General features: G+C 39.4%; 1 protein-coding gene and 1 pseudogene across 3 annotated transcripts in view; one reads left to right on the forward strand and one right to left on the reverse strand.

Moving 5' to 3' along the window:
• LOC108696443 overlaps positions 1 to 7,566 on the forward strand; it is a 22,115-nt pseudogene extending 14,549 nt beyond the window's left edge.
• The window catches only part of LOC108696440 (transmembrane protein 25), a 32,480-nt gene extending 11,206 nt beyond the window's left edge, over positions 1 to 21,274 (reverse strand). The window contains exons 1-9 of one of the 3 annotated variants that reach the window (XM_041569246.1): positions 20,823 to 21,274; positions 16,110 to 16,194; positions 14,675 to 14,908; positions 14,085 to 14,261; positions 12,566 to 12,694; positions 11,845 to 11,872; positions 11,493 to 11,593; positions 11,238 to 11,309; positions 8,332 to 10,087 (exon numbers count right to left, since the gene is read on the reverse strand). In XM_041569246.1, the coding sequence (XP_041425180.1) occupies positions 10,014 to 10,087; positions 11,238 to 11,309; positions 11,493 to 11,593; positions 11,845 to 11,872; positions 12,566 to 12,694; positions 14,085 to 14,261; positions 14,675 to 14,908; positions 16,110 to 16,158 (864 nt within the window). In that variant the 5' untranslated portion in view covers positions 16,159 to 16,194; positions 20,823 to 21,274 and the 3' untranslated portion in view covers positions 8,332 to 10,013. Of the gene's footprint in view, positions 1 to 8,331; positions 10,088 to 11,237; positions 11,310 to 11,492; positions 11,594 to 11,844; positions 11,873 to 12,565; positions 12,695 to 14,084; positions 14,325 to 14,674; positions 14,909 to 16,109; positions 16,195 to 20,822 lie in introns of those variants that run through there. The other 2 variants (XM_018225807.2, XM_018225809.2) reach the window with 2 other exon arrangements.
• Positions 21,275 to 24,567: the final 3,293 nt, after the last annotated feature.

Genomic DNA, 24,567 nt, shown 5'->3' on the forward strand with positions numbered 1-24,567 from the left:
ATAATTGAAACACAAAATGCAGTTTTTAAATGAAGGTTTACGTTATTAAGGGAGAAAAAAAACTCCAAATCTACATGGGCCTGTGTGAAAAAGTGATTGCCCCCCTTGTTAAAAAATAACTTAACTGTGGTTTATCAAAGGTTATAAAGCCATTTCTAAAGCTTTGGGACTCCAGCGAACCACAGTGAGAGCCATTATCCACAAATGGCAAAAACATGGAACAGTGGTGAACCTTCCCAGGAGTGGCCGGCCGACCAAAATTACCCCAAGAGACAACTCATCCGAGAGGCCACAAAAGACCCCAGGACAACATCTAAAGAACTGCAGGCCTCACTTGCCTCAATTAAGGTCAGTGTTCACGACTCCACCATAAGAAAGAGACTGGGCAAAAACGGCCTGCATGGCAGATTTCCAAGGCGCAAACCACTTTTAAGCAAAAAGAACATTAAGGCTCGTCTCAATTTTGCTAAAAAACATCTCAATGATTGCCAAGACTTTTGTGAAAATACCTTGTGGACCGACGAGACAAAAGTTGAACTTTTTGGAAGGTGCGCGTCCCGTTACATCTGGCGTAAAAGTAACACAGCATTTCAGAAAAAGAACATCATACCAACAGTAAAATATGGTGGTGGTAGTGTGATGGTCTGGGGTTGTTTTGCTGCTTCAGGACCTGGAAGACTTGCTGTGATAGATGGAACCATGAATTCTACTGTCTACCAAAAAATCCTGAAGGAGAATGTCCGGCCATCTGTTCGTCAACTCAAGCTGAAGCGATCTTGGGTGCTGCAACAATGACCCAAAACACACCAGCAAATCCACCTCTGAATGGCTGAAGAAAAACAAAATGAAGACTTTGGAGTGGCCTAGTCAAAGTCCTGACCTGAATCCTATTGAGATGTTGTGGCATGACCTTAAAAAGGCGGTTCATGCTAGAAAACCCTCAAATAAAGCTGAATTACAACAATTCTGCAAAGATGAGTGGGCCAAAATTCCTCCAGAGCGCTGTAAAAGACTCGTTGCAAGTTATCGCAAACGCTTGATTGCAGTTATTGCTGCTAAGGGTGGCCCAACCAGTTATTAGGTTCAGGGGGCAATTACTTTTTCACACAGGTTTGGATTTCTTTTCTCCCTAAATAATAAAAACCCTCATTTAAAAACTGCATTTTGTGTTATCTTTGACTAATAGTTAAATGTGTTTGATGATCAGAAACATTTTGTGTGACAAACATGCAAAAGAATAAGAAATCAGGAAGGGGGCAAATAGTTTTTTACACCACTGTATATGCTTCAGAAACAGTGTGTTTTGGGTGGACATCTTTCATTCTGCATTATATATTATATTAAATGGATATGAATTATCAGTCATATATGCCGATGTCGATATTTATTGCAAATGTTATATTCAATACTGTTGTTCATTACAGGTCCCAAGGCCAGATGGGAAGCCAGATAACCTTGGTTTACTAACCCTAGATGAACCTTCCACTAGACAATCTGATCCTACAGTTATGGCCCTTTGGCTATCGGAGAACTCCAAACAGCACAGTGTCACAGTAAGTTCCATAGCATGTAGTCTAATCATATGACTGGGGTGGGAAAGTTAAAGTCCTGTATATTAATCATTCTTGGTATCGCAAAGTAGCAGATTCTGGTAGGATTTACGCTCTGCCACCACTGCTTCCCACGTGGTCAAACTAAGCATAGCGTGCAAGAGATGGAAAGGAATATATTGTGTTTAGAGTGGATGTGTGATGGTAAACAATAAATAATCCCTTCTGCAAATATCACATGTCAAAACTACCAATGTTGTTTCTCATTTTGTTTAATAAACAGTGGTGTCGAGAAATTAAAACACTGCATCATGTGGCATTAATTTAGTCTTCCGCCACTTAATTATTGAGTTTAATGTATCATGTTTGAATACAAGCGAATTTTAGGTAAAAATACTGGTACAGTTATGGGATCCTTTATCGGGAAATCTGTTATCCAGAAAGCTCCGAATTAGGGGAAGTCCATCTCCTATAGAGTCTATTTAAAGCAAATATTTAAATTTTCTTTAAAAAGCATTTCCTTTTATTGTGTAATAGTAAAACAGTGCCTTGATCCCTACTAAGCTGCATGAATCCATATTGGTGACAAAACAATCCTATTGGGTTTAATTTAATGTTTAAATGATTTTTTTAACAGGGTAAAGGTATTGTGATCCAAATTACCTTTATCCAAAAAACTCAAGGTCTCAAGCATTCTGGATAATAGATCCTATATCAGTATTAAGATTTCTGTTTATATTAAAGGGAAACTTACTATTCTAAAAAGCAATTAGACTGTTGTAGTGAATATTTAATATTAGTTTATTTAGGAGTCGTTCTGCAATGCACTACTGACGCACAGCACAGATTGCAATTTGCAGTAAGAAAAAGAATGTTAGATTGAGAAAGCACATTAACAATTGTTTGAGAAAAAGAATTTAAAAATCCACTTCAGTTCACATTCTTGTTTATATCTATGGCAAATTGTATCTGATCTCCCTTTTACACCATCTTTTTCCCCCCCAAACAGCAGCAGATTAAAGTCAAAAGTTTAGAGAATGCAGAGAGAAATAGCAAATCCATTGATGCCTGGATTGAGAGCATTAGTGAACTTCATCGCTCAAAGCCTCCTGCTACTGTTCATTATAATCGGTGAGAACTGCATTTACTGTTAGATGGGGAAAATCTAGGAAGTGTTCTCATCGGGAAAGTACATCTTTATAACAACTATCAACCAGACTGATCTCCTCTGTACAGGAAAATGTTATCTGTGATGCCCACAATTTGAGCACTCAGTTAGGTTTAACTCTGCACTCACTGTTTTATTTCTATAGACCTATGCCCGACATTGACACCTTAATGCAGGAATGGCCATCAGAGTTTGAAGAGATCCTTGGAAAGGTGAAATAACCGTCCGAGTCCATTTCACTCTTGTTAAAATATATATATATATATATATATATATATATATATATATATATATATATATATATATATATATATATATATATATATATATATATATATATATATATATATATATATATATATAAAAAATTTTTTTTTTTTAAATCTCTTTTGACTTTCTTTTCAGGTCAGTCTGCCAGCAGCTGACATAGATTGTGATCTTCCTTCATACATTGATATGATTTGTGGTAAGGATTGTCCTGCAAGATGTTTCTTGCAGTTATCTAGTATTACTGATTAGTAAGTAGCACATGAAATGAACAACATGAAAATATTGTTAGCTTACATTTCATGCATTTGTTTCCTAACGAAATTCAGATGGTTACGTTAAGAGCTCTAACGCAGAAACTTTTTAAACTGTTTCCACCCAAAGCCACACAACTGTGAACCATACATGCTGTGTCTTCAACCGACAAGATAAAATCTGATGGTGCCTATTTTTTTCCATTGAAATGCAGACTGTCAGATGTAGATGCATGGAAAAAGACACTATCTGAATTGATCTGATCCAACCTTAAATTCTATGCACATTCTATTCCATCTACTTATGGGGGTATCACATTTTTAAGGATGCTACAAATCATGTGCTGTGGCATGGCAAGATCAGATAACATCTAACCTATAAAATCTGATCAAAATATCCCACGTCGTTTTAGGGCTAGTCCACACGGGGAGATAGCCACGCGTTTGCGGTCGCGGCGACAAAGCGCCGCGCCAGTCGCCGCGACCGGCGCAGGCGACAGTTTTGTATGGGCGCCTATGTAAAAACGCCAGGCATTTTCAGGCGACTGTTGAAAAGCGCATCGCCTCGTGTGGTTAGCACAGGCGTTTTTACATAGGCGCCCATACAAAACTGTCGCCTGCGCCGGTCGCGGCGACTGGCGCGGCGCTTTGTCGCCGCGACCGCAAACGCGTGGCTATCTCCCCGTGTGGAATAGCCCTTACTCTTATATCCAAGGTGTCTTTTTCAAAGACTGTTTTCTGTACCCTATTCAGGTATCCTTGATATTCCTGTATACAAAAGTCGGATACAGTCTCTACATGTACTTTTTTCCCTCTTCTCAGCATTTAAAAATTCCCAGGTTAGTAAAAACATTTATAACTGGCTTTTCTTCTCTAGACATCTTGGCTTTATCAGTGTGGCTCATGGCACACAGGGGATATATTCTTTTGCTGGCAGAGAGACCAAAATTCTCATTAATATCATTATTTTTAATGTAAAAACTACCTGTTTTAGCAGGACAGGACTAGGATTATAATATTCATGGCAGTGGTGGAACTACCGGGGGTGCGAGCGAGCCAGGGCCCGCACCCCCTCAGGGCCCCCCGGCAGTCCGTGCGCCACTGACAAATGCGGCCGTACGGAGGGGGGCGGGGCCCCGCTGCGCTTCACGCACCAGGGCCCGCCCCCCTCTAGGATCGCTACTGATTCATGGATCTCTACTCTGATAAGCATTCATTCTGCATTCTGATAAGCACTAATTTTTCTTAATTTTCCCCTGGTTCTGTGTTTGAGTCAGAGTCTCATATATCAAGACATGCTTGTGGTTAAGCCAGAATCAGCTAGTGTGGAAAAACAGCGATTAATTAGTATGTCCTTTAAGTGAGGATCATAGGAGATTTAGGTCAACAACTGCTGGTGAGGTTCATCTTAAAATCGGTAATGACTAGTAGCAGCCGGAGGTGGATTCTATGGCGTATTGGAATACATTAAAGGGAATTCCACCAAATAAAGACAAATAGCGTTTTACATAATAAATACTAAGTTTTCCAATATACATTTATTTAATTTAAAAATGTAATTAATATAGCTGGGTAGTGATTAAAGAATAAGTAATCCTTTAAAATGAGTGAAAATGAATGTAGAATTTGTTATTCTATGCACTTTTGCAATTTACATTCATTATTTATTTTAATTCCAAGATATTAAGGGATACATGTACTGTTAATATGAATACATTTTGTCATATCCACTCCACCTGCTGGTCAGTTGTTTTATTTTTATAACCAGAACATGAGACTGACAGAAACTGCCCAGCAGGTGGCCCTGTTGTAACAAAATATATTCCTATTAACAGTACATGTATCCCTTAAAAAAAAAAAAAAAGTAAATCCCAAAAGTGCTTAGAACAGCACTCTTCTCAAGTATAAATTCACTTATTTTAAAGGATTACTTATCCTTTAAGACTTGTGAAAATGTATACTAATAGTAGAAATTGAAGGCTTTGCTGGAGGAAAGCTGATTTCTGATACAACCAACAGTCAAGAAAATAGAAAGGGACAAATACTGCTTTCAACACCAATTACAAATAAATAAAATAAATGATTTATTGTATGAGGATACTTTAGTTATGAATATTGAAAAGTTACCTAGAATTATTATTTTTTTTTTTATTAGTTTTATAATTTGTAGGTTGTTTTTTTTTTTATTTGGATGGAAACCATTGGTGAAATTTAAGACCAAAAGGATCCTGGTGCCTAGTTTTAGAATTTTACTTGGTATGGTATTCTAGAAATCTTAAAGGGATGCTGTCATGGGAAAAAAAGTGTTTTCAAAATGAATCAGTTATTAGTGTTGCTCCAGCAGAATTCTGCATTGGAATCCATTTATCAAAAGAGCAAACCGATTTTTTTATATTCAATTTTGAAATCTGACATGGGGCTAGACATATTGTCAATTTCCCAGCTGCCCCTGGTCATGTGACTTGTGCCTGCACTTTAGGGGAGAAATGCTTTCTGGCAGGCTGCTGTTTTTCCTTCTCAATGTAACTGAATGTGTCTCGATGGGACATGGGTTTTTACTATTGAGTGTTGTTCTTAGATCTACCAGGCAGCTGTTATCTTGTGTTAGGGAGCTGTTATCTGGTTAACTTCCCATTGGGTGATATCACTCCAACTTGCAGTACAGCAGTAAAGAGTGGTTGAAGTTTATCAGAGTACAAGTCACATGACTTGGGGCAGCTGGGAAATTGACAAAATGTCTAGCCCCATGTCAGATTTCAAAATTGAATATAAAAAAATCTGTTTGCTCTTTTGAGAAATGGATTTCAGTGCAGAATTCTGCTGGAGCAGCACTATTAACTGATTCATTTTGAAATTTTTTTTTTCCCATGACAGTATCCCTTTAAAGAGGCAGTATACCGCTTTGCTCAACATGAGATTATTGAATAGCACTTATGATGAACATACTTTTTTGCTTTTTTTGTTATTTATTGAGTTAAATGGGAGATTGAAGATACTCCACGTTTGGGTCTTGTGAGGTAGATAATTAGATTGCTTGTTTACAAGTCCCCCTCCCTTCACTCTCTTGTAAAAAAAAAAAAAAATTGCAGGGGATTTGTTTGTGAGCTGGTAATGTATATCTTGCATGGAGTAGCTTCAATTTCTCTGTTTAGCTCACGGAATCACAAAAAAACTGATTTTTCATGATTAAAATAATAGGAGTAAGGAATGTTTGCACAAGCTACTAGAAGAGCTCATGTCATAAAAGAGGAAGAGTGCCCCTTTAATTTCAGATAGGAACGTAGTGTCCATTTTTTTTATTGTTTTTGTAACTCAATCCATATTTCTTTTCTGCAGCATTTCAAAGACTTGGCAGAGGGAAAAAAGGACAGAAGCTCTTCTGGAGACTCTATTCCTCCCAATGGAGAAACAGATACCACTACTTTTAACTAAACATCTGATTTCCTACCAATGCATAGCACAAATGATCCAGCCTGTTGTTGATGCATAATGTGGCAGCTACTGCAGGCTTTTAAACTTTCCTGTCATCATTCTATCCTCCACCCAAATCCAATTCTTCCTAGAACGAACATAAAAAATATACCTTCTGCCCTCTTTACATCCATTCTACTTTTTCTAGAGTGCAAACCAAGGGAAGTTTGGCTGTATATGTAGGAGAGGTATGGGCTGCATTTCCTGCTTGCTTCAAGCTAGCAGCAGTGGGAGAAGTATATAAGCCAGGCTTAATAACCAGAAACTGTTCAAAGATAAGATAAGGGGATACGGTAGATTAAGATGGTCAATAAAATAATGGGAGTAAAGAGCAGGGGAGAGAAAAGTGGACAGCAAAAAGGGAATGGAAAGGAAAAGTAGGAAAATAACGGGACAACCCAAATGAATAGGGAAATAAAATTAAGGAACTATCATTGGTATTTAATTACAATTATTTTGTTTACTCTGCCTTCGCTTCAGGATTTTTAAAAAATATATAAACACTTTCATTGCTTTCACCAAGGCTGATTTTTTTTTCCCTCACAACATTTCACTAGTTTTGACCTTCTGAAAAGCTGCATGGGGGTTGCAGAAGGAATGGATTGCTCTGTGCAACCATACTAATGTTTCCAGTAGTAGATAAAACTTTACCAAATCTGCACTACAAGTTATTTTTCAAGCAAATTAACACTATCCTGATTACGTATCCTTTACACTGTATTTCCTGCTCTGCTGTGAGGACAGGGCATACAATTCTAGTACGGGATACTTGCCTTTCTGTATGTACATTCTTATGTATACATTTATTGTTATAATAATATTTAGTATCTTTTGTAAAATAAATATTTAAAAACGGTTTGCCTGGCAAGTTCTGTATTTATTTGGTAAGGACTAACTGCAGTTACTAGGGATGGGCAAATTTTTTCCCAATGTTTCGTCGCAAAATTGACGCCCATAGACTTGTATGGCGACATGCGTCAGAAAATATATATATATATATTTTGCCGTGCGTCAAAAAAATTTCGCCGTCCGTCAATTTTTTTGACGCCCATAGACGCCCGGCAACAATTCACCAGCGGCGAATTGTTGGCAAAACGAAACAGGTCAAATTCGCCCATCCCTAGCAGTTACCTGTAGAATTCAGGTTCGGTTCGGTTTGGCATAAACCCAGGCCCAGCACTTTTTTTGCAGGATTTGGGCAAATCTGAACCCTCTTGTGACTTACATTCCTGCACAGCCTGGGAAATTAGCAGGAAGCTGAATGGCTGGCTGCTAGCAAGGTTTCTGTGCAGATTTTATAGTGTACAAGGCACCATTTAAAAGCACATTTTTACCTGTGTATAATACAATGCTTGATACTAGATAAATCCCTTTTAACTTTTTACATTTTCGGATGCTGCCTTCTGTTCATCAATTCAGCTGACTCTCATCTAAAGATTCAAGTGAAAAAGCACAGTTATACACATCTTCTTACTTATCAATTAAGTTTATCCCTTTGATACGTCACACATTTAGTAACTTTTCTTAACAACACCTTTGTATAAAGCACAAAAGGCCTTAAGTAACCGTGCAGGTCTATTTGAACACTGCTGCTTCTGATTAAATGTCCCAACAAATGAGAAACTAAGCAGATATTTTTTTATTTAATTCAAAGTATAAGGCAGCAATCACAGACAATTATTATTATTCTAACAATATCTTTTGAAAGTTGGTACATTTTGTGATCCACATATTTCAGAGGACTTCCCTGGGGAACCTAAACGCCAGTTTGTGAACCACAGGAATTTGCACATTTGCATCAGATTGCTAAACAAGCACGAAATTCTGCTGCTGTGTACATCTCTTTGGAAAGCTGCTTAAGCAATAGGAATCCTAATCTTAGAACAGTGTTTGAAAAGCATACATTGAGAATAGGACACTGCCATTTATTGCTATTTGACAGAAATAGGTTGCCTACTCAAGAAGAAAAACATGCAGATAGGAAGCAGTTGGTGCCTGCTAGAGCATTGCTCAACACAAACAGCTATTCCACTGCAAATGGACAGTATAGTGATACTGCATCATGCAATGGGACTTAAGTACTTAGTGCTGCACCTTTTTCTTTAATATATAACACTACCAATGCATTTTTACAGGGCAGCCTCTACAATGTATTCTTCTATTGTATTTGTCCCTATGAAAGATGAGAAATCGAGGATAACAACCGAATAATCTGTATTTTAATGCCAGGTGTTTGTTGTCCATCCATGGAGGTATCAAATACCATCAACACCTGGAATCATGCCTAGTGCCATTAACTCTATTGTACTACTTATACAGCTTCACCATCAGTTATGAATTTATGCTTGCACCAGTTTCTATTGATGCTGAACTGCCTATTAATAAAGCTTCAAAAAGTTTCCATCTAAGTTGCTGAACATGGATGGAAATTCAGTCCATGTCGTAAACATGTTACTGATATCCCATTATTTCAGTATCCTTTTCGACAAAATTAGCAGCATTTAGGAAAATACTAGCGACTGCTTACATTTTTGCCCAAAAAGTTCTAAATTATTCTATTAGAAAAAATGGAATTTCAAGGCCTGGGCTGCCAAACAAATGTCACAGTTTTTTTGGTCACAGTTGCTGTCAAATGTGTTTACTGTCAGAATAAAACTATTTTGTTGAGGTTTTATAGACAGGCTGCAGAAACTCACAATCTGCATAATTTGGCCAGTTTTAATAACACTTTATAAATAGGACATCCAAGTGTTCAATACAAATCTGGCACAGAACCCCTGTACTATAAATTCTGCGACTTCCTATTTGCCCATTCCAGGATGCCTTGCATATATATCCTCAAAGTCTAGTTTATTATATCTGCAGCCAGATATTACTTCTTACTACTGCATCTATACACAAGCTTATAATATGGAGCTTAGTGTAGGGTTTATGTTGTTCATACAGTGCCTTTTGTATTTAGCCTGGAACATACAAGGTTAGAGAAAGCAGCAATTTTCTGATTTTCACAAACCGCCAGCAGCAACATAGTTATGAACATTTTCCCCCTCAAATTGTGAGGTTATAGAAATCTCCTGGCATAGAATAGATCTTGCAGATGCCGAGTTGTGCCAGGCTACAGCATTATCAAAAGGACCAGGCATGCTCTTATTACCCAGATAAGATGAAGACCTATTGCTGCACCCTGGTACATGCAACAGGTTTGTAGATCCAGTGTGATGGGAAACTATGGCTATGTTGGAGATGGCCATAAGTTTCTAAAAAAGGAAAAAAAAAACCAAAACTACAGCTTCTATGAAGGACTCAGAGCCAGATTTCATCGCTGCTTACGCTCGATGCTTTATAAATGTAGCCCACCAAAGGAAACCGATCAAACCCTAAAGAAGAAATGGAGGGATGATGGTAAAAAATCACATTACGTCACAGTAACAATAGTATATTTAGAAAGAATATAGGATCCCACTGCATGCAATCACATGCTTGCATTCAGTATTCTAAGTTCAGTAGACTGGGAATATAATTGGTTGCAAAACATTGTAATGGGGAAAAATGTGAGTTAGTAAATGAACCCCAGTGAATTCTAACAGCTGGCAGGTCTGCTTAGTAACCCTAGCAACCAAAGACTGGCTTTCATTATCCTAGCTGTAGTAAACTGTTTGTCTAATTGCTATTTGGTTGCTTGGGCAAATTAGCTCACTGTTAGTAAAGGAGCTTTAAGCCCAAATGTGCATGAAAGGACAAAGCAACAGGGATACAGGAGTTAACCAGGTGTCCGAATGGCTCAAGGAAGAGTGAAAAACAGATCTGTGAGAAGGGCTCTAGCAGGGGTCAGGTAGGTATGTAGGACTGTCCTAAAGAGCAAAGTCACATTGAAGTGTTTATCCGAGTACAACGCAGCGCTGCTAGAACATGTGCAGATGTAAGGCCTCCAGCTAAAGCTACTGGAAGCACAGCTACTAAACACACATGCAATCTCAACTTAGTAATAAACAAAGCCCCCCAATTCAGATGAATAGAAAACAAGGTTTTGATGCTATGGCTACAGGTCTAGCCACCTATAGTAACCAATCAGCAGGTAGTATTTGCTGGTCATCTGCTTAAAAGGAAAATCTTACTGGTGTTTCTTTTACACATGGGGAAAGGGAGCAGCAAAATATTTTGCTTTGTTTCTCTGAGAAAAAACGCCCATAGCCTATAATAGATAGTGAAAAAAAGTCATGCAGTTTAGAAAAATGTTGCGTGAAAAACCACCCATTGACTTCAATTCGTTTGTCGACCTTTTGGCGAAGCAAAACAGGTCAGATTCACCCATCACTACGTATATAACGGTCCGTATTACAATGACCAATAGAACATGAAACAGGTGGTCACAAAAACAGGGTATAGAGGAAACCAAAAGACAATTTTCATCAAGAAAAAAAGGGTCAAAAACATTAGAAAATGATACCACCCCACCTATGAGTCATTGGTCAAGAGTTAGCTCTATGTTAAAGGAACCTGTAACTCTCCTGACTGTTTGAGACCTACCTGCGTCGGCTAAAGTGCCACATCTCAGAGATGAATCCTCCTGTGTTTCCCCTTCGGAGCTACCCTGTGGTCCTGTAAACAAAAATGATGTTAGCTACAAAAAAAAACAACAGAACAGGTTTATTCTTTTTCTATTTTTCTGCTTTGCTAAAAACTCTCAGATGTTTTCTTAAAACTAATATAACAGTCAATGCGTATCAGCCAAAAGCACCAACATGACAATAAAATATGGACATGATTAATTGGAAGGCATACCTCTGGCTTGGGGACGAAGATCATTTAGCTGTAGGTTGGATGGTAGAGACATGTGTTCCCGAGGAAGACAACTGTTGTTCAGTTTCATATTATTGGAAGTACTACAGGAAAGAAAAAAGACAAATCCATTGGATGAAATAATTCACAGACAAACGGACAGATTTTCCCTTGTAGACTTGGTCTCCATAGTAATAGCAGTTTCCAATCCTACCCTCAGGACTGTTGATGGTGTGATGGGAGTTGGAAGTCTATTAAAAAACCATTGATTGAAATCACTTACTTTTTAAAACATGTATCCTCTTGCTAAAAATAAGTATGTGCCAGTATACAAGAAAGAGAGAAAACTACTCACCTGAGGGTAAGATGGGTTCTATCTCCATCTGCACAAAACAATAAATTAAAACAATATATAAAAATAGCCTCCACACTTCACTAGCTATCAACTCTTACTTGCTATCTGTAGTTCTATATGATCTATAGTATGATATCAATACATTCTATCTTTAGAATGCTGTATTACTGTTCTTATATAACCATACTTTATGCTACTTTATCACATGTATGACCACATTGAACCTTCAAGTATGCAGAAAAATAGTCTTCAGATGGAAACTCAAACTGTTGCCAGTGCTTACTAAACCTACAGGGACGGCCTAGACTAGTTGGCCATTCTTTGAAATATTCTCCACTTGTAGATGATCTTCTAGAGTTCAAATAGTGGAATGATTAATGTAATTGTTTTGCAATATGGTTGAATCCCTTCCTAGACCCATAGGTATCTAAAACCTTCTTTCTAAAGGCCTCGTAGAGTTCTGTCAATCTACACGTGGCGATGATACCTCACACTTCAAAAACAAAGAGCAAATCAAACAAAATGTCTGAAATTCCTCCAAGGCCTCTCTAATGATATTCTACTCAATGGAATACAAAAAGAAAATGGTGCATGATATGTGTTATATCACCTGTATCAGTATGATTGAAATGTTGAAAAATAAAAAATTGACTATTCTTTTACATCCTCTTCATTTATTACTTTGTATTTATCATTCCTTTTAAGTTATCACATTACTCACAATTCCGCCTCTTCCTCTTCATCAGAAGGCAACAGACCAGTGCATTCACAAGCAGGATACCAGCAACCACTCCTGCTCCCCCAACAACCAAGGCAAAAAGGGGCACTTCAACTTGAGAAGAGAGGAGGCCTAAAGGAAAGGATTCCTTAGAAAGATGCTTTTGTGGTTGGGGCTGACATAAAAGAATATTAACTCAGAGAATGAGCTCTGCAATTGTGTAGGCCAAAATTAGAGAACAAGGAAAGCAGAATTCACTGAGTGCCAATATATAAGGCCGATCCCCACACGGTCCCGAAAATTGTACAAATCTTCTTTGGCCAGCTTAAGTCTGCACTAGAGATGCCTGAGAAATATAAGAAGAAGGTGGTGCAGCTATTAAAGGTGCAACAGGCTGGACAGAAACTTAGCGATTAAATTCATGGGGAGAGGTGGCACCCCCAGTGAATTGAGCTTTCCTTGGCTTTGAACAGTACAGCTGCCCCTAAGCTAATACGGTAGAGACAACAAATATCTCCTCAATTCAATTGCCCAGAGCAATCAGCAATTAGATTTCAACAGTTATAAAACAAAAGCAAAGATCTGATTGGTTGCTATGAGCAACATCACCAGTAATGTTTCCCTCCACTTTCTACACAGTGTAGGTGTGTAGTGCAGTTAAAATAACAAAAGCAAACTGTGGCATGCTGCATTTACTACATCTCTGTTACACTACTGTATTGCACTGTGATTATCCTCTTAGTACTAGGTGCTCATCATTCTAAATTGTAGGCCAGAAATGTTGTACGTTATGTTTTGGACTTCTTTACCAGCCCAAGGCAACCACAGACCTTTAGCAGTAAAGATCTGGCCCTCCAAAGATGCCCCAGTAGCTCCCCATCTTATTTTCTGCTGATTCACTGCACATGCTCTGTGCTGCTGTCACTTACTGAGCTTAGGGACCAATGCACAATAAACTGAATATATATATATATATATATAAATGTCACAGTATAAGGCAGATTAATAAATAATTCAGAATATTGAGACACAGCATCTCAGAAACTAGCACATTTAGCATCAGAATAGGATAGTTAACCCTATAGCATCAGTTTATGAGATAGGCAAACCTGATTATCAGCTTATTGATTTGTGAAGACCCCTGAACTTAGCTTCTCCACAGCTGCTTAGAACAGACTGAGTATTTGTGTGTCACAGACACTCCTAACAAAATCCAAGATGGGAAATTCCTGTGACAGCTTTCAAGGCAACATTTCCTTTTAAAATTGCATAATCCCAACCTACTAGACACAACAGCAATGTTTTCTTTTTTTCCCCCTCACATTCACAGACCTTTCTATTTCTTGCATTCTATATAGTTGAACATCTATTTATGTATCTATTGATCCAACCATCTCGGTCTCTCTCTTCTCAGTCTCAAATCAATTACTGGCACCATACGTTGAAATACTGTCAAATACAGCACAGACTGATTTTTTTTCCTAGTGATGGCTAATTAGGCAGGAAAGTGAAGCAGACTCACCCAGAGCACTTACAGATGTTTGACTGACTCCTCTCTCTTCAGTGCTGACCTTCACCCTTAGGCTGCCATTGGTATCCAAATTTCTAGTATCCAGCAGCAATAGACGAGAAGAATTGAGAGTTTTTCGCCCATCATGGTCCCGTAGGGTGAAACTGGAAGCTGGCTGAGTTCGGACCACTAAGAGAAGGAGAAGGGAAATTCCTGGTGCATGGACTGAATTAACTGGAGAATCAGGAGGGACTGGAAATAAATAAAAAGTATTTGTTTAGCTACATAAACCCACTGATGCAAACTCTGCCTCCATAGATCAAATTTGTACATATTAAGGATACACCAATTTCTGGATTTGGCCGAGCACAAGCCTTTCTCATCAGTATCTTGCCGAATCCAAGAGCCTGGCTGAACCAAATCCAACCCCTTAACACCACTTTACTTTAGGTCCTGTGATTAAGGGGATAAAAAAAAATCTGCGTGTGGACTTTGTTTTCTCCTTAGGTTCCCTAGATTCAGATTCTGTTCAGGATTTGGGCGAATCCTTCATGTACATAAAACAGAACTCAAGACTTAACCTTTTCTCAACCCATACTCACAATGTACACTCAGTAGCTCATCTCCTTTCTGCCATGCATTACTGCAGTTTTCTCCTCTGGTTTCAACAAGCGTAAGCCTGCTGGAACTCCCAGGGGACACAGGTAGCAAAAATGGGGGTTCCCTGCCCAGCCCTTCATCTTGCTTAACCCCATTCATATACCATGAAAGGGATGGTCCACCTCCCTCACAAGATGCACCCTCAGTTTCATCCTTTTGGAGGGGTTCCCCAAGTCCTATAAAATGGAAAACAAAAGGCAAACAACAATTCTTTAAAAATTAGATTAAAAAAAGTGTTAAAATATTAGAATTGTAATTGTATTAAAAAAAATTATACTTTACTTATATACATAAATTCTTTTTCTCAGTCCCGCCATGTCATTATCCTTTGGGTTATAATGCCCCCTGCCCGCCAGAGGTAGGATCACTCATTACAGAATAATAACAGTGTGAATATCTGCCAGGAAAAATGGGTCAAACTTACTGCTAAACAGTGTATGAAGCTAGTATGTACTTACAGGGCTGCCACCAGAAACTTTGGGCCTGTGCAAGTTATTTATATTTATTTCTGGTAGTGTTGTAATACCTTTAAGGTGAACCCCCTGGCCCACCTCCAATCTGCCCCAATCTTACCTTACTTCCTGGATCTGCTCCATAACCTGCCCTCTGCCCATCCTCGTGTCATGGCCCCACCCTTTTACATGACCTACCTGCCCCCTTTTGCGCCCGCTCCCCACTGGCCAGTGTAAAGTATTTAGAATGGTGGCAACTTTAGTTACATCCCAATCCACCCACAACTCTCTCCACTTTTTAGTAAACCCTTCTTCTTGGGGGGTCCAAAATTTGGCACTGTTCCACAGAAAAAGGGACAGTACAGAGGTATGCATTATGTATTTTCAGCACTGAAACATCTGATAAGAGGGAAACTGAAAAAGATGACCTCAGTCATTGTTAAAATGTATATAAATACTAAGGTAGGTAGCTAATATTGGTAACATAAATACATTGTACTATACCAAAAAGTTTACCAATACACAGAGGACTTTTAATAAGTTTTAATACACATCAAACAATCCCCTTCAGGTCAGCAGAGAAGTACTAGGGTTATAATTTAGCACGAAAGCTAGAACTATGGGTGTGACCATATATGCATTTTTCCAAACTGGTTTTGGGGCATCAGGAAGATTTCAAACTGATGTGAGTAAAAGAAAACCAAAAACCATGGGGTGAAGTTTTTGAACAAAAAAAAAACCACCTGTCAGGAGGATAAACCCATATGCGACAATAAAATAACTGTGATGAAGAAGTCAGGTAGTCTTATTGGTGCTTATGGGTGGGGCAATAAATAAAGCCCAACTTTGTTCTAAAACCACTGATAATTCACATTTTTCATGGATTATGTTCCTCAGTTAATTAATAAATTAATAAAGTACCCACCTCTTTGAAAAAGTGGCTGAAAGAACAAAAGAGAGACACGAAGCAGCATCCTGCCCGGGACAATTCAATTAGAGCTTGCTCATTTCTGTGCAAAAGAGAAATATGTAATATAGTCAAATTAAACAAAGGGAGCTCAGTTACATTTCAAACTAATTACAGTGCCTCTGCATAAACAACTCCCACTCCTTATTTTCCAAGGTTTCCCAAACAGTTCCCCAGTTAGCAGCTCACAGGCAGAAAGACCACCATGCAAGAAGAAGAAGAAAAAGAAGAGGTGAGCAAAAGCTTGCAACCTTAGCCCAGTGCGTTATTAAATGCAAAGTATGACTTTGCCTTTAGCCTGGATAGAACTACTGCATTCCATATATGTATTAAATGACCAGCCACCTTATTATAAAAGAGCTGTGAAGTTGTGGAATTCTATACAATAATGAGTGGAACAGGCAGATACATGATATAGCTTTAAGAAGAGAAAATACAAGGTCATTGAAGGTAGCTCTTAGCACAAGTTGATCCAGGGACTGGTCCAGTTGCCATTTTGGAGTCAGGAAGGAATTATCCCTCCTCTGAGGCAAATTAGAGAGGCTTCAGAATGTTTTTTTGCCCTTTCCTGGATCAACTAGCATACTAGCAATTAGGCAGGTTTTATGGACAGGTGTCTTTTTTAACATAACTAACGATGATACTTGAGGCAGACGGCATAGAAATAAACTTGAGTTAAACAAAACCTATAGGGAAAGTGGAGCTTGCTCATAGTTAAAGTCTAGCTGCAGTTTGCTTGCACAAATATCCAGAATCTAAGAAGTCCAAAAGCTTTGTACAGCAGTACGTTCCCAAAATATGTGTAGCAATGTACTTGGGAATTTTACAAAACACAAGCATTTGTCTGACACACCAGGAAAGATTTTGGTGGGAGCGTTCTACCATTTGGCAAGGATTTTACATTTACTGCTTTTGTCCCTTGAATGACTGAAGAACGAAGTCACGGTCTGAAAATATTTTATTCAGTGCTTTTTTCCATTTTTTGAGATGAGGTAGATATGGCAACTGAGTAGCTGCCTGCGACAGAAGTAGCTGATATAGGGAGGAGAGGTTTCGTATTATTGATGACAAATGTTTTCAAACCTGACAATTCTTTAGCACACTATTTGGAGAAACAACTGAAAGGAAATTAGAGCTGTTCTACAACACCCATGCTTGATCCTGAAATTATTTTATGCTGGCCAGACACACACACCCCCAACCCCACCCATAAGCAGCTCAGCAGGGAACTGGCAGCCAGCCAGCCTGAAACTAAACTGCTTTGCGGTCTAGTGGCCCAACTATCCTCATGTATCTTGGCTATCTAAAATCTTGAACTCCATTTAACCTGTTCACTGCCAGTCGATTCGGCAGATTTGGCACTTTTAATGCCAGACTGTCTTCAAACATTTTGCACTCTTTCAATTTATAGGCCTTTCTGGCAGGGGTGTTTTACTTTACCAACAAAAAAAGATATATATATTTTTTTCAGTACAACCTAAGCATTCAAAAAACACAAACTTTGGTTTAATTCCACTTCTGTAACATTTTTTATACACTTAGTGACCTAACAAGTATGGGAAACAAAAATCATGTTTCCCATAAAATATACACAGATATATCAGAAACATTATTTATTTATTGCATGAAAATGCAATAGCTCTGGAAAGTTTCATGTCTCCTGAACACGCCAATACCAAATATATACAGTTTTAAGAAGATTTCCCACTTTTATAGATGAAACTCTCCCAGCAGTACACATTTCCAAAGCACCGCTCCACAAAACTGCATAGTTCTGATTTCAAGGCCAAACATTCCACTAACAGTAGGTTTTCTCTAAAAAAAAAACTATACATTTTTAGAAATAACAGATTTTGACAAATTTAAAATCGGTAAATATGTCTTTCTACTCCAAAGGACCAAGTTGCAATTCGCTCCTAAAGTGAATGTTTTTTAATAAAAATTTTATTTTTTTTGCAAAAATCACTTAAAAGCTTCCAGTCTACAGCATCTTATCTCCTACACGACATTATGTAACCAGATAAAACACCCTTTTTGTGTGTGCAAAAAAAAAAACAAAAAAAACACCCTAAATATGAATGTCAGGGATCCACTGAATAGTTTGATACCCAATCTGTGATAGGTTTACCTAAGTATGTGGCATTATAGGCGCCCCTAACTGAAGATACCCCAGATGATCTATCACTTATGCAATTTCAGATTACATGTTTCATGTCCATCTGTCATAGGCTACACATTTTTTTACTCCTAAATAGGGATGGGCGAATTTTTTCGCCTCGTTTCGCCGAAAAAATGACACCCATAGACTGTGTGGCGGCGTGCGTCAAAAAAAAAAAAAAAAGACAGTGCACACAAACAAACCAAACGAACTATACTTGTTAGGTCACATGAGCCAATTAACAGACAGAGTTCTGTGTTTTGCTTCAACACCTGTTACAGTTAGAGCTGCAGTATTTCTTGTCAGGTGATCTCTGAGGCAGCACACAGACCATCACGAAATGATGGTCCAAGGCAAGAGATGTAAAAGGGCAATATTTACTTAAATATATATTCCAGTTTGGTAAGATTCTTTAATATGCCACTTAATTGGGATTTGGTTAAATGTTGATTTTGGGGGTAAAGTTTTCCTTTAGAATGTTTTTCACCACCCATGCAATGATTAGAATGGCTTAGGGTTTCCATCTGTCCAGTTTTGAAAAAAACTGGCTAAATACTAAAACTCTTTGGGTAGGACTCCACGGGCGATTTTGGCACGGTCTGACGCGCTCTGCAAAAACACAGGCGTCACGTTGAATGCGACAGAAATATGGTAAGTAATAGTATTGTCGGATGGTGTCGCAACGTTGATCCGTCACGACACGACTGTCGGGTGCAGAAGATGCATCTGGCAGTCGTGTCGGATCAACGCTGCGACTTCATCCGACATTTCCATCTCTTACCTTATTTCCGTCCAACGTGACGCCTGCTTTTTTGTGCAGAGCATCTGAACGTGTTGCAATTGTCCGTGTAGTGCCTCCCTATATGTCATATGTCCCCTGATGTCCTTACCCACCTGCTCATCATTAGCCAGCCCCCCCCATCCCTGGCATTACATTCTCGTTCCAAAGAAATATGAACAAACACCTGTGACAATGATCACAGTAGTTCTATTTTTCTGTTGGTGCGCCTTTAAGTCAACTTTTAGTATTTTGTAGAATGGCCCTTTTCAATTGGTCTTATTTATTTTTTATATATATATATTTTTATTTGCCTTTTTCTTCTGATTCCTTCCAGAAAACACATGCTCTGTAATAGTGATGTGCGGGTCGGCTTTTACCCGACCCGCACCAGACCCTAACCCGCCCTTCCGCATCTGACTTCCGGGTTCCCTTTATAGACCCGCCACGCTGATGACGTCACAAAGGGGAGGGGCGAGCAGGTGCGCGGCTATAAAGCCGGAAGTCGGCATTTGAAGGTGGCGGACGGGGAGAGCAGGAGAAGAGCTCAATCCACACTCATCAACCGCAAAGAGAAGAGTGAGGTCGGCCCAAACCTGCCTGACCCGCGGGTAACGGCCCGGCCAGCACATCACCACTCTGTAAGGCTACAATAAAGCCACATATAAATGCCAGGGCTCTTCTAAACAGTTTGATGCACAGTATGGATAGGATTACCAAGATGCCTGGCATGTCACCCTCAGCTACTGCAAAATAAACAAATTTACTGCAAAGCTTAAGTTAACCATTCTGATGAAACATCTGAACATTGTCTCAGAACTTGCAATGCAAAGGATCTTAACTCCCACATGTCATTCGTGAATTTCAAGGGTCTTCTGAAACGTTTGATGCCCACTGGTTTACCTATGTATGTAGCATGTGACACCCTAAAATATACCCTGTGCATACAAACTTCATGGTTTATACAAAAACACACTGCCTTTATATGTGGTAAAAAGACGAAAAACAAAAGAACCCCCCAAAAAACAACTATTCATAATAAAAAAAAACAAAAAAAAAACATTGAATACTAGACAGGTAAACATGTCTTTCTGCTCTAAACTAGCAAACTGCAAATTTATAATATCTCAAGATTTCAAGGATACAAAGCAACACATTAGGCTATGATGATTGCTATATTACCTAAATGGCTCTTTAAATTTATACCTAAGTGGTCATCAGTACTAGCGCCGCCACCAATGCTAAATATACCCAACTTGGCTCTGTTTCATTGATTCAGAAGCAAGGCACAAAAAAAAACAAAAAACAGCATTTCCTCTGACAAAGGCATTACACTGACATCGATTGGAAAGAGTTAAAAATCCCAATCCTTTCCAGAGCCCATTTGAATCCATCTAGGAGTTTAGTGAATAACGTAATATGGGTTTTTCGGTGTCATTTCTAGGCAGATCAGGTTGATTATACAGCAGGATGGGTAATGACAAGCCATGGCAGATCATCTATAGTCCTACTAGTTACCTTATAACATGGGATAGTTAAGAAAGCTCCAGGTATACCTAAGCACTCAACCCCACAGAGACTGATTGTTGGGTTATTATGTCAGGTTGCAGGGGTATCATTGTCATGGTATTACTCCGCTCGTTGCCTCGGTTTAGAGCTTTGTATAAACCCAGTTTGTCCCTCTGACATCACATGCCAAGTGTTCCTGCATTTCTATTCCATTATTGCCCCTTACCTGGACTCCACTCATTGCTCATCCTCTTCATGCTTTCCCCTCTTAGGTGCACCTGCAGCATCAGCAGCTACTTTGGTCTGATCAGCCACTGCAGTGATTTCATAGGTGGCCAATTGCCAGCAGGCATAACAAATCAAGCATTGATCGGCCAACAGGGGATGCTGTGAACACAGGATTGAGTTGGTGTCTTGAAATACAAGAGACAATTCAGAATGGCTTAGTGTCGTGCATTATCTTTTAACTGTTAAATGGAAAATGATAACTGTGGAGTTTCTTTTTATACCAACAAAGACATCTGAGAATACACATCCAGCAAACGAGCATTCTTGCCTCTGATTGGCTCCTACTGCACACAGAGGACTGTGCAGTAGTAGATGGATCAGATTACAGCAGAAACAAAGCAAAGGGCAAACTGAAGCTGTTTATGGCAGCAGAAGAAACCGGATTGATTATTTACTGGCCATAGACGCAAAGATCCGATCGTACGAATCAACGTATGATCAGACTTTCCCATCTCCTGACCTGCCACTAACCATTCAGATCAAATAAAGTACAAAAGTACAGATCAGCCGATGTTCTGCCCCTGACAGCAATCGTAAGAAAGTTATGTCTGACCAAAGCTAGTGACAGTTTCCCTCTGAAAATTGTACGATCGGCAATACATGCAGAGATATTATCGGCCGCCGGCAGAAATCTTTTAACCTGTCCGATCGACCAAACGACTGATCTCTGCTAGACGAAAAATGTCAGGACTCTCCACACATGATCCGAAAATCGTACGAATCCTCGATTCGTACGATCAGACCTTTGCGTCTATGGCCAGCTTTAGTCTACACTCAGTCTGACCAGATATAAACTGCCAGCAAGAAGTCCAGGCCCTGCATGTGCTTTAAGGTGACCATAGACTTAACAATTACGATCTTTATTGGAAAAGATCTTTCCAAGAAAGATTGTTTGTTTCAATACACACGTGTAGAGCTGAATTGTCAGGTATACAGGTAGAAACAATAGAATTCTACCTATATCTGATGATTCAGCATTTACAGTGCCCGATGTTTAGGTGTCTTCAAAGGCACTGATCAAAATTTTCCGCCCATCCCAATTGACAAGCCGATATCCAAGTCTGGGGTCTGCATCGGAGTGGGGCAGTGGAGGCACACAAGGATTCCAGAAGTTCAGTCCTGTAGCCGTTTCTATTCTGTTCTCCAACCGGTATAAATCTTTACAAATCTAAACTCTGTGAAACAGTTTCGACTTGAAGGCCCCCCAATCTCCAGGGCCCCCTCCCAATGTACGCCCCCCCATAAGAGCGAGTGAGTGTGCACTGCTTCGCCTAACTTCTGGCTCCTTACAGTATACCGGTATATGCACATATTTAATGGTATGTATATACTGTAAAGGTAGAGAAGCCAGTAAGATGGTAAACGTTTACATTTTATTCATATGTCTTTTATTTTGGAATATTCATTTTGTAGTCCTTAAGCTAATTATTGTATTTTTAGCCTTGGGGGTGTGTTTAAATAAGTACCATTATATTCTAATGGCTCGTCTTTGATTGGTACACTTGGTAGTTCCACCCGCTTATTTCCCATTGGCTCTTTTAAATACCTTGTATGTTGTACCCAATATCCAGCCTATGACTAAGTGTCCTTGGTAGACACAAAACATTGTCAGGCATTTGCTTTTAATGGAAAAGAAAATGTTAACTTTTACCTTCTGACTCCGGCTTCTCTACTTGGTGTGGTCCGGCTTGTGCCAGTCTCTTTTGATGTTTCCTGGTGTTTGTTCCCTCTGCTGAAGGTCTGGGCCATGTGCACCTGGGCCCACCGTACACAGTAGTAAGCTCTTCTAATGTACCCCATCCATTGGTTCCCTTTTCTCATATCTACTGTAGATATAGACACGCATTTAAGTTATGTGTGGGCAACTCAAAGCCGGCAGGTCTGGCGGGTTCAGCTTGACTTCCGCACAAAGTTTGTGGGCCACAGGCTAAACACAGATTATTTTATATAGTTAGTTCGCTGTAGCTCAAAACAGCAATTAGACTGGGTTTCCCCCCCCCCAAAAAAACCTTGTATGCAGCTGCCACACTATCATAACCTTATAAATACAGTTCGAAGTGCCTGACCATTCAGTTGTACGTGCGACTAGAGTTAGGCATATGCCTTGGACATAACGGGGGGGCACTACTTACATACCTCTTTTGTCCACCTGCTAACCCCTTGTTTGACCCTTCTATAACAGAAGCAGTCTGCTGAATGCTTAAGGAGTGGCACAATTATTATTCTTGATTGGTAACATTGCAGGGGGCAGTTTGGCGAGTGAGGGAACTTGCCTCGGACGTCCGAGTGACTTCACCTTACACAAGTCTCAACAAAGAAAGATAAAGTCACTGAAGGGTGTCAGTTTGTTAGCCACCCCCTAGTTATGCTAATTGCCAACCTAAGAGATGCTTTTCTGTGAAAACCACACTGGGCCTATGAATTGCTTATACCCAGGAATCCCCTGTGCTCTTTAGACTTAGAAACTTGCACATCTGAAAGTCTCACTTCAGTGTAGAGAATGCCTGTGTAGGTATGGAACCATGGTGGCAGATTTTACCCTTTCACCACCTGCTGTAAAATTGAATATTCAAGGCACAATTTTTTTAAAGTAAGAATGCAACAAGTTAAACTTTGAGATTGAGCCGTATCTTAAGTGCTCAGCCACAGTTTCTAAACTGTGCTCAACACGCCCCTTTTGCAAGTTTCCAGTCTAGGAGTCTCCAGTATCTAACTCAGGAGCCGCTGGCACTTTCTTCCTAAGTGCCGCATCGAGTGGGGGAGGACTGGATGTGCAGAGGTTGGCGGTGCTGTTTGTGATGTCATGCTCATACAGTGGCCATTTTATGGCATCCTCACTAGAAATGTGAGCCGTGCAATATAACAGTAGTTGTACCTCTGCTGTGCCTCACTTTTAAAGTCTGTTCTCGCATAAACCTTCACTCGCACCTGCGCCCACCTCCCTCAGTCACCTCTCTCAGTTCTCCTTAGGGTTGCCACCTTTTCTGGAAGAAAATACCGGCCTTCTTAAATATTTATCTTTTACTCTTATTAATAACATTGGGATCAACCATCATTTTTAGCGGCCAGGTGGCAACCCTACAACTTCTCCTACGATAGAGAAAAGAGCAACGAAGAAGGAGAACGGATAACAGAGTGAACGATTGATGGTTGAGTGTGGATAACTCTGAGAGGATGGCTGAGGCAGGATATGGGATGATTGAGAAAGGAGCACAGACGTGTGAGTATAGATTTCTATGAGCATGGATCCTCCTCCTCCCCCCTTGCCTCATGTGCTCATTTGTCTCCCTCCCTGCTCTGATCATTTACCTTCCCCCCTCCCTTCCACCCCCGTTCCTGCTTTGATCATTTCCCTCCTCCCTGATCGTTGTACTCTCTCCCTGCCATGCTATGACTGAAAAAAGAAAAAAACTGTTCTAGAATTGAAAAAGTAATATTCTAATAAAAAGCCTTTTATTCTTGTGGAAATGTGCAGCAGGTCCATACAAAAGAGCTGTTTTATTAATTATATCTTCCATAATAATTGTCTACACATTATTATTTTGTATTAAAAGAGCAATCAACATTTGTAGGTTTTACTTGGGCTTAGGTTTTAGCTGCATCTGTTATTTAATGTTATCCAATTCCAGAACGAACTCCCTGAACCTGATCATAAACTTTTCCAGAATATCAGATGCAGCTTT

This window comes from Xenopus laevis, chromosome 7L (assembly GCF_017654675.1).
Source record: "Xenopus laevis strain J_2021 chromosome 7L, Xenopus_laevis_v10.1, whole genome shotgun sequence".
Classification (NCBI taxonomy): domain Eukaryota; kingdom Metazoa; phylum Chordata; class Amphibia; order Anura; family Pipidae; genus Xenopus; species Xenopus laevis.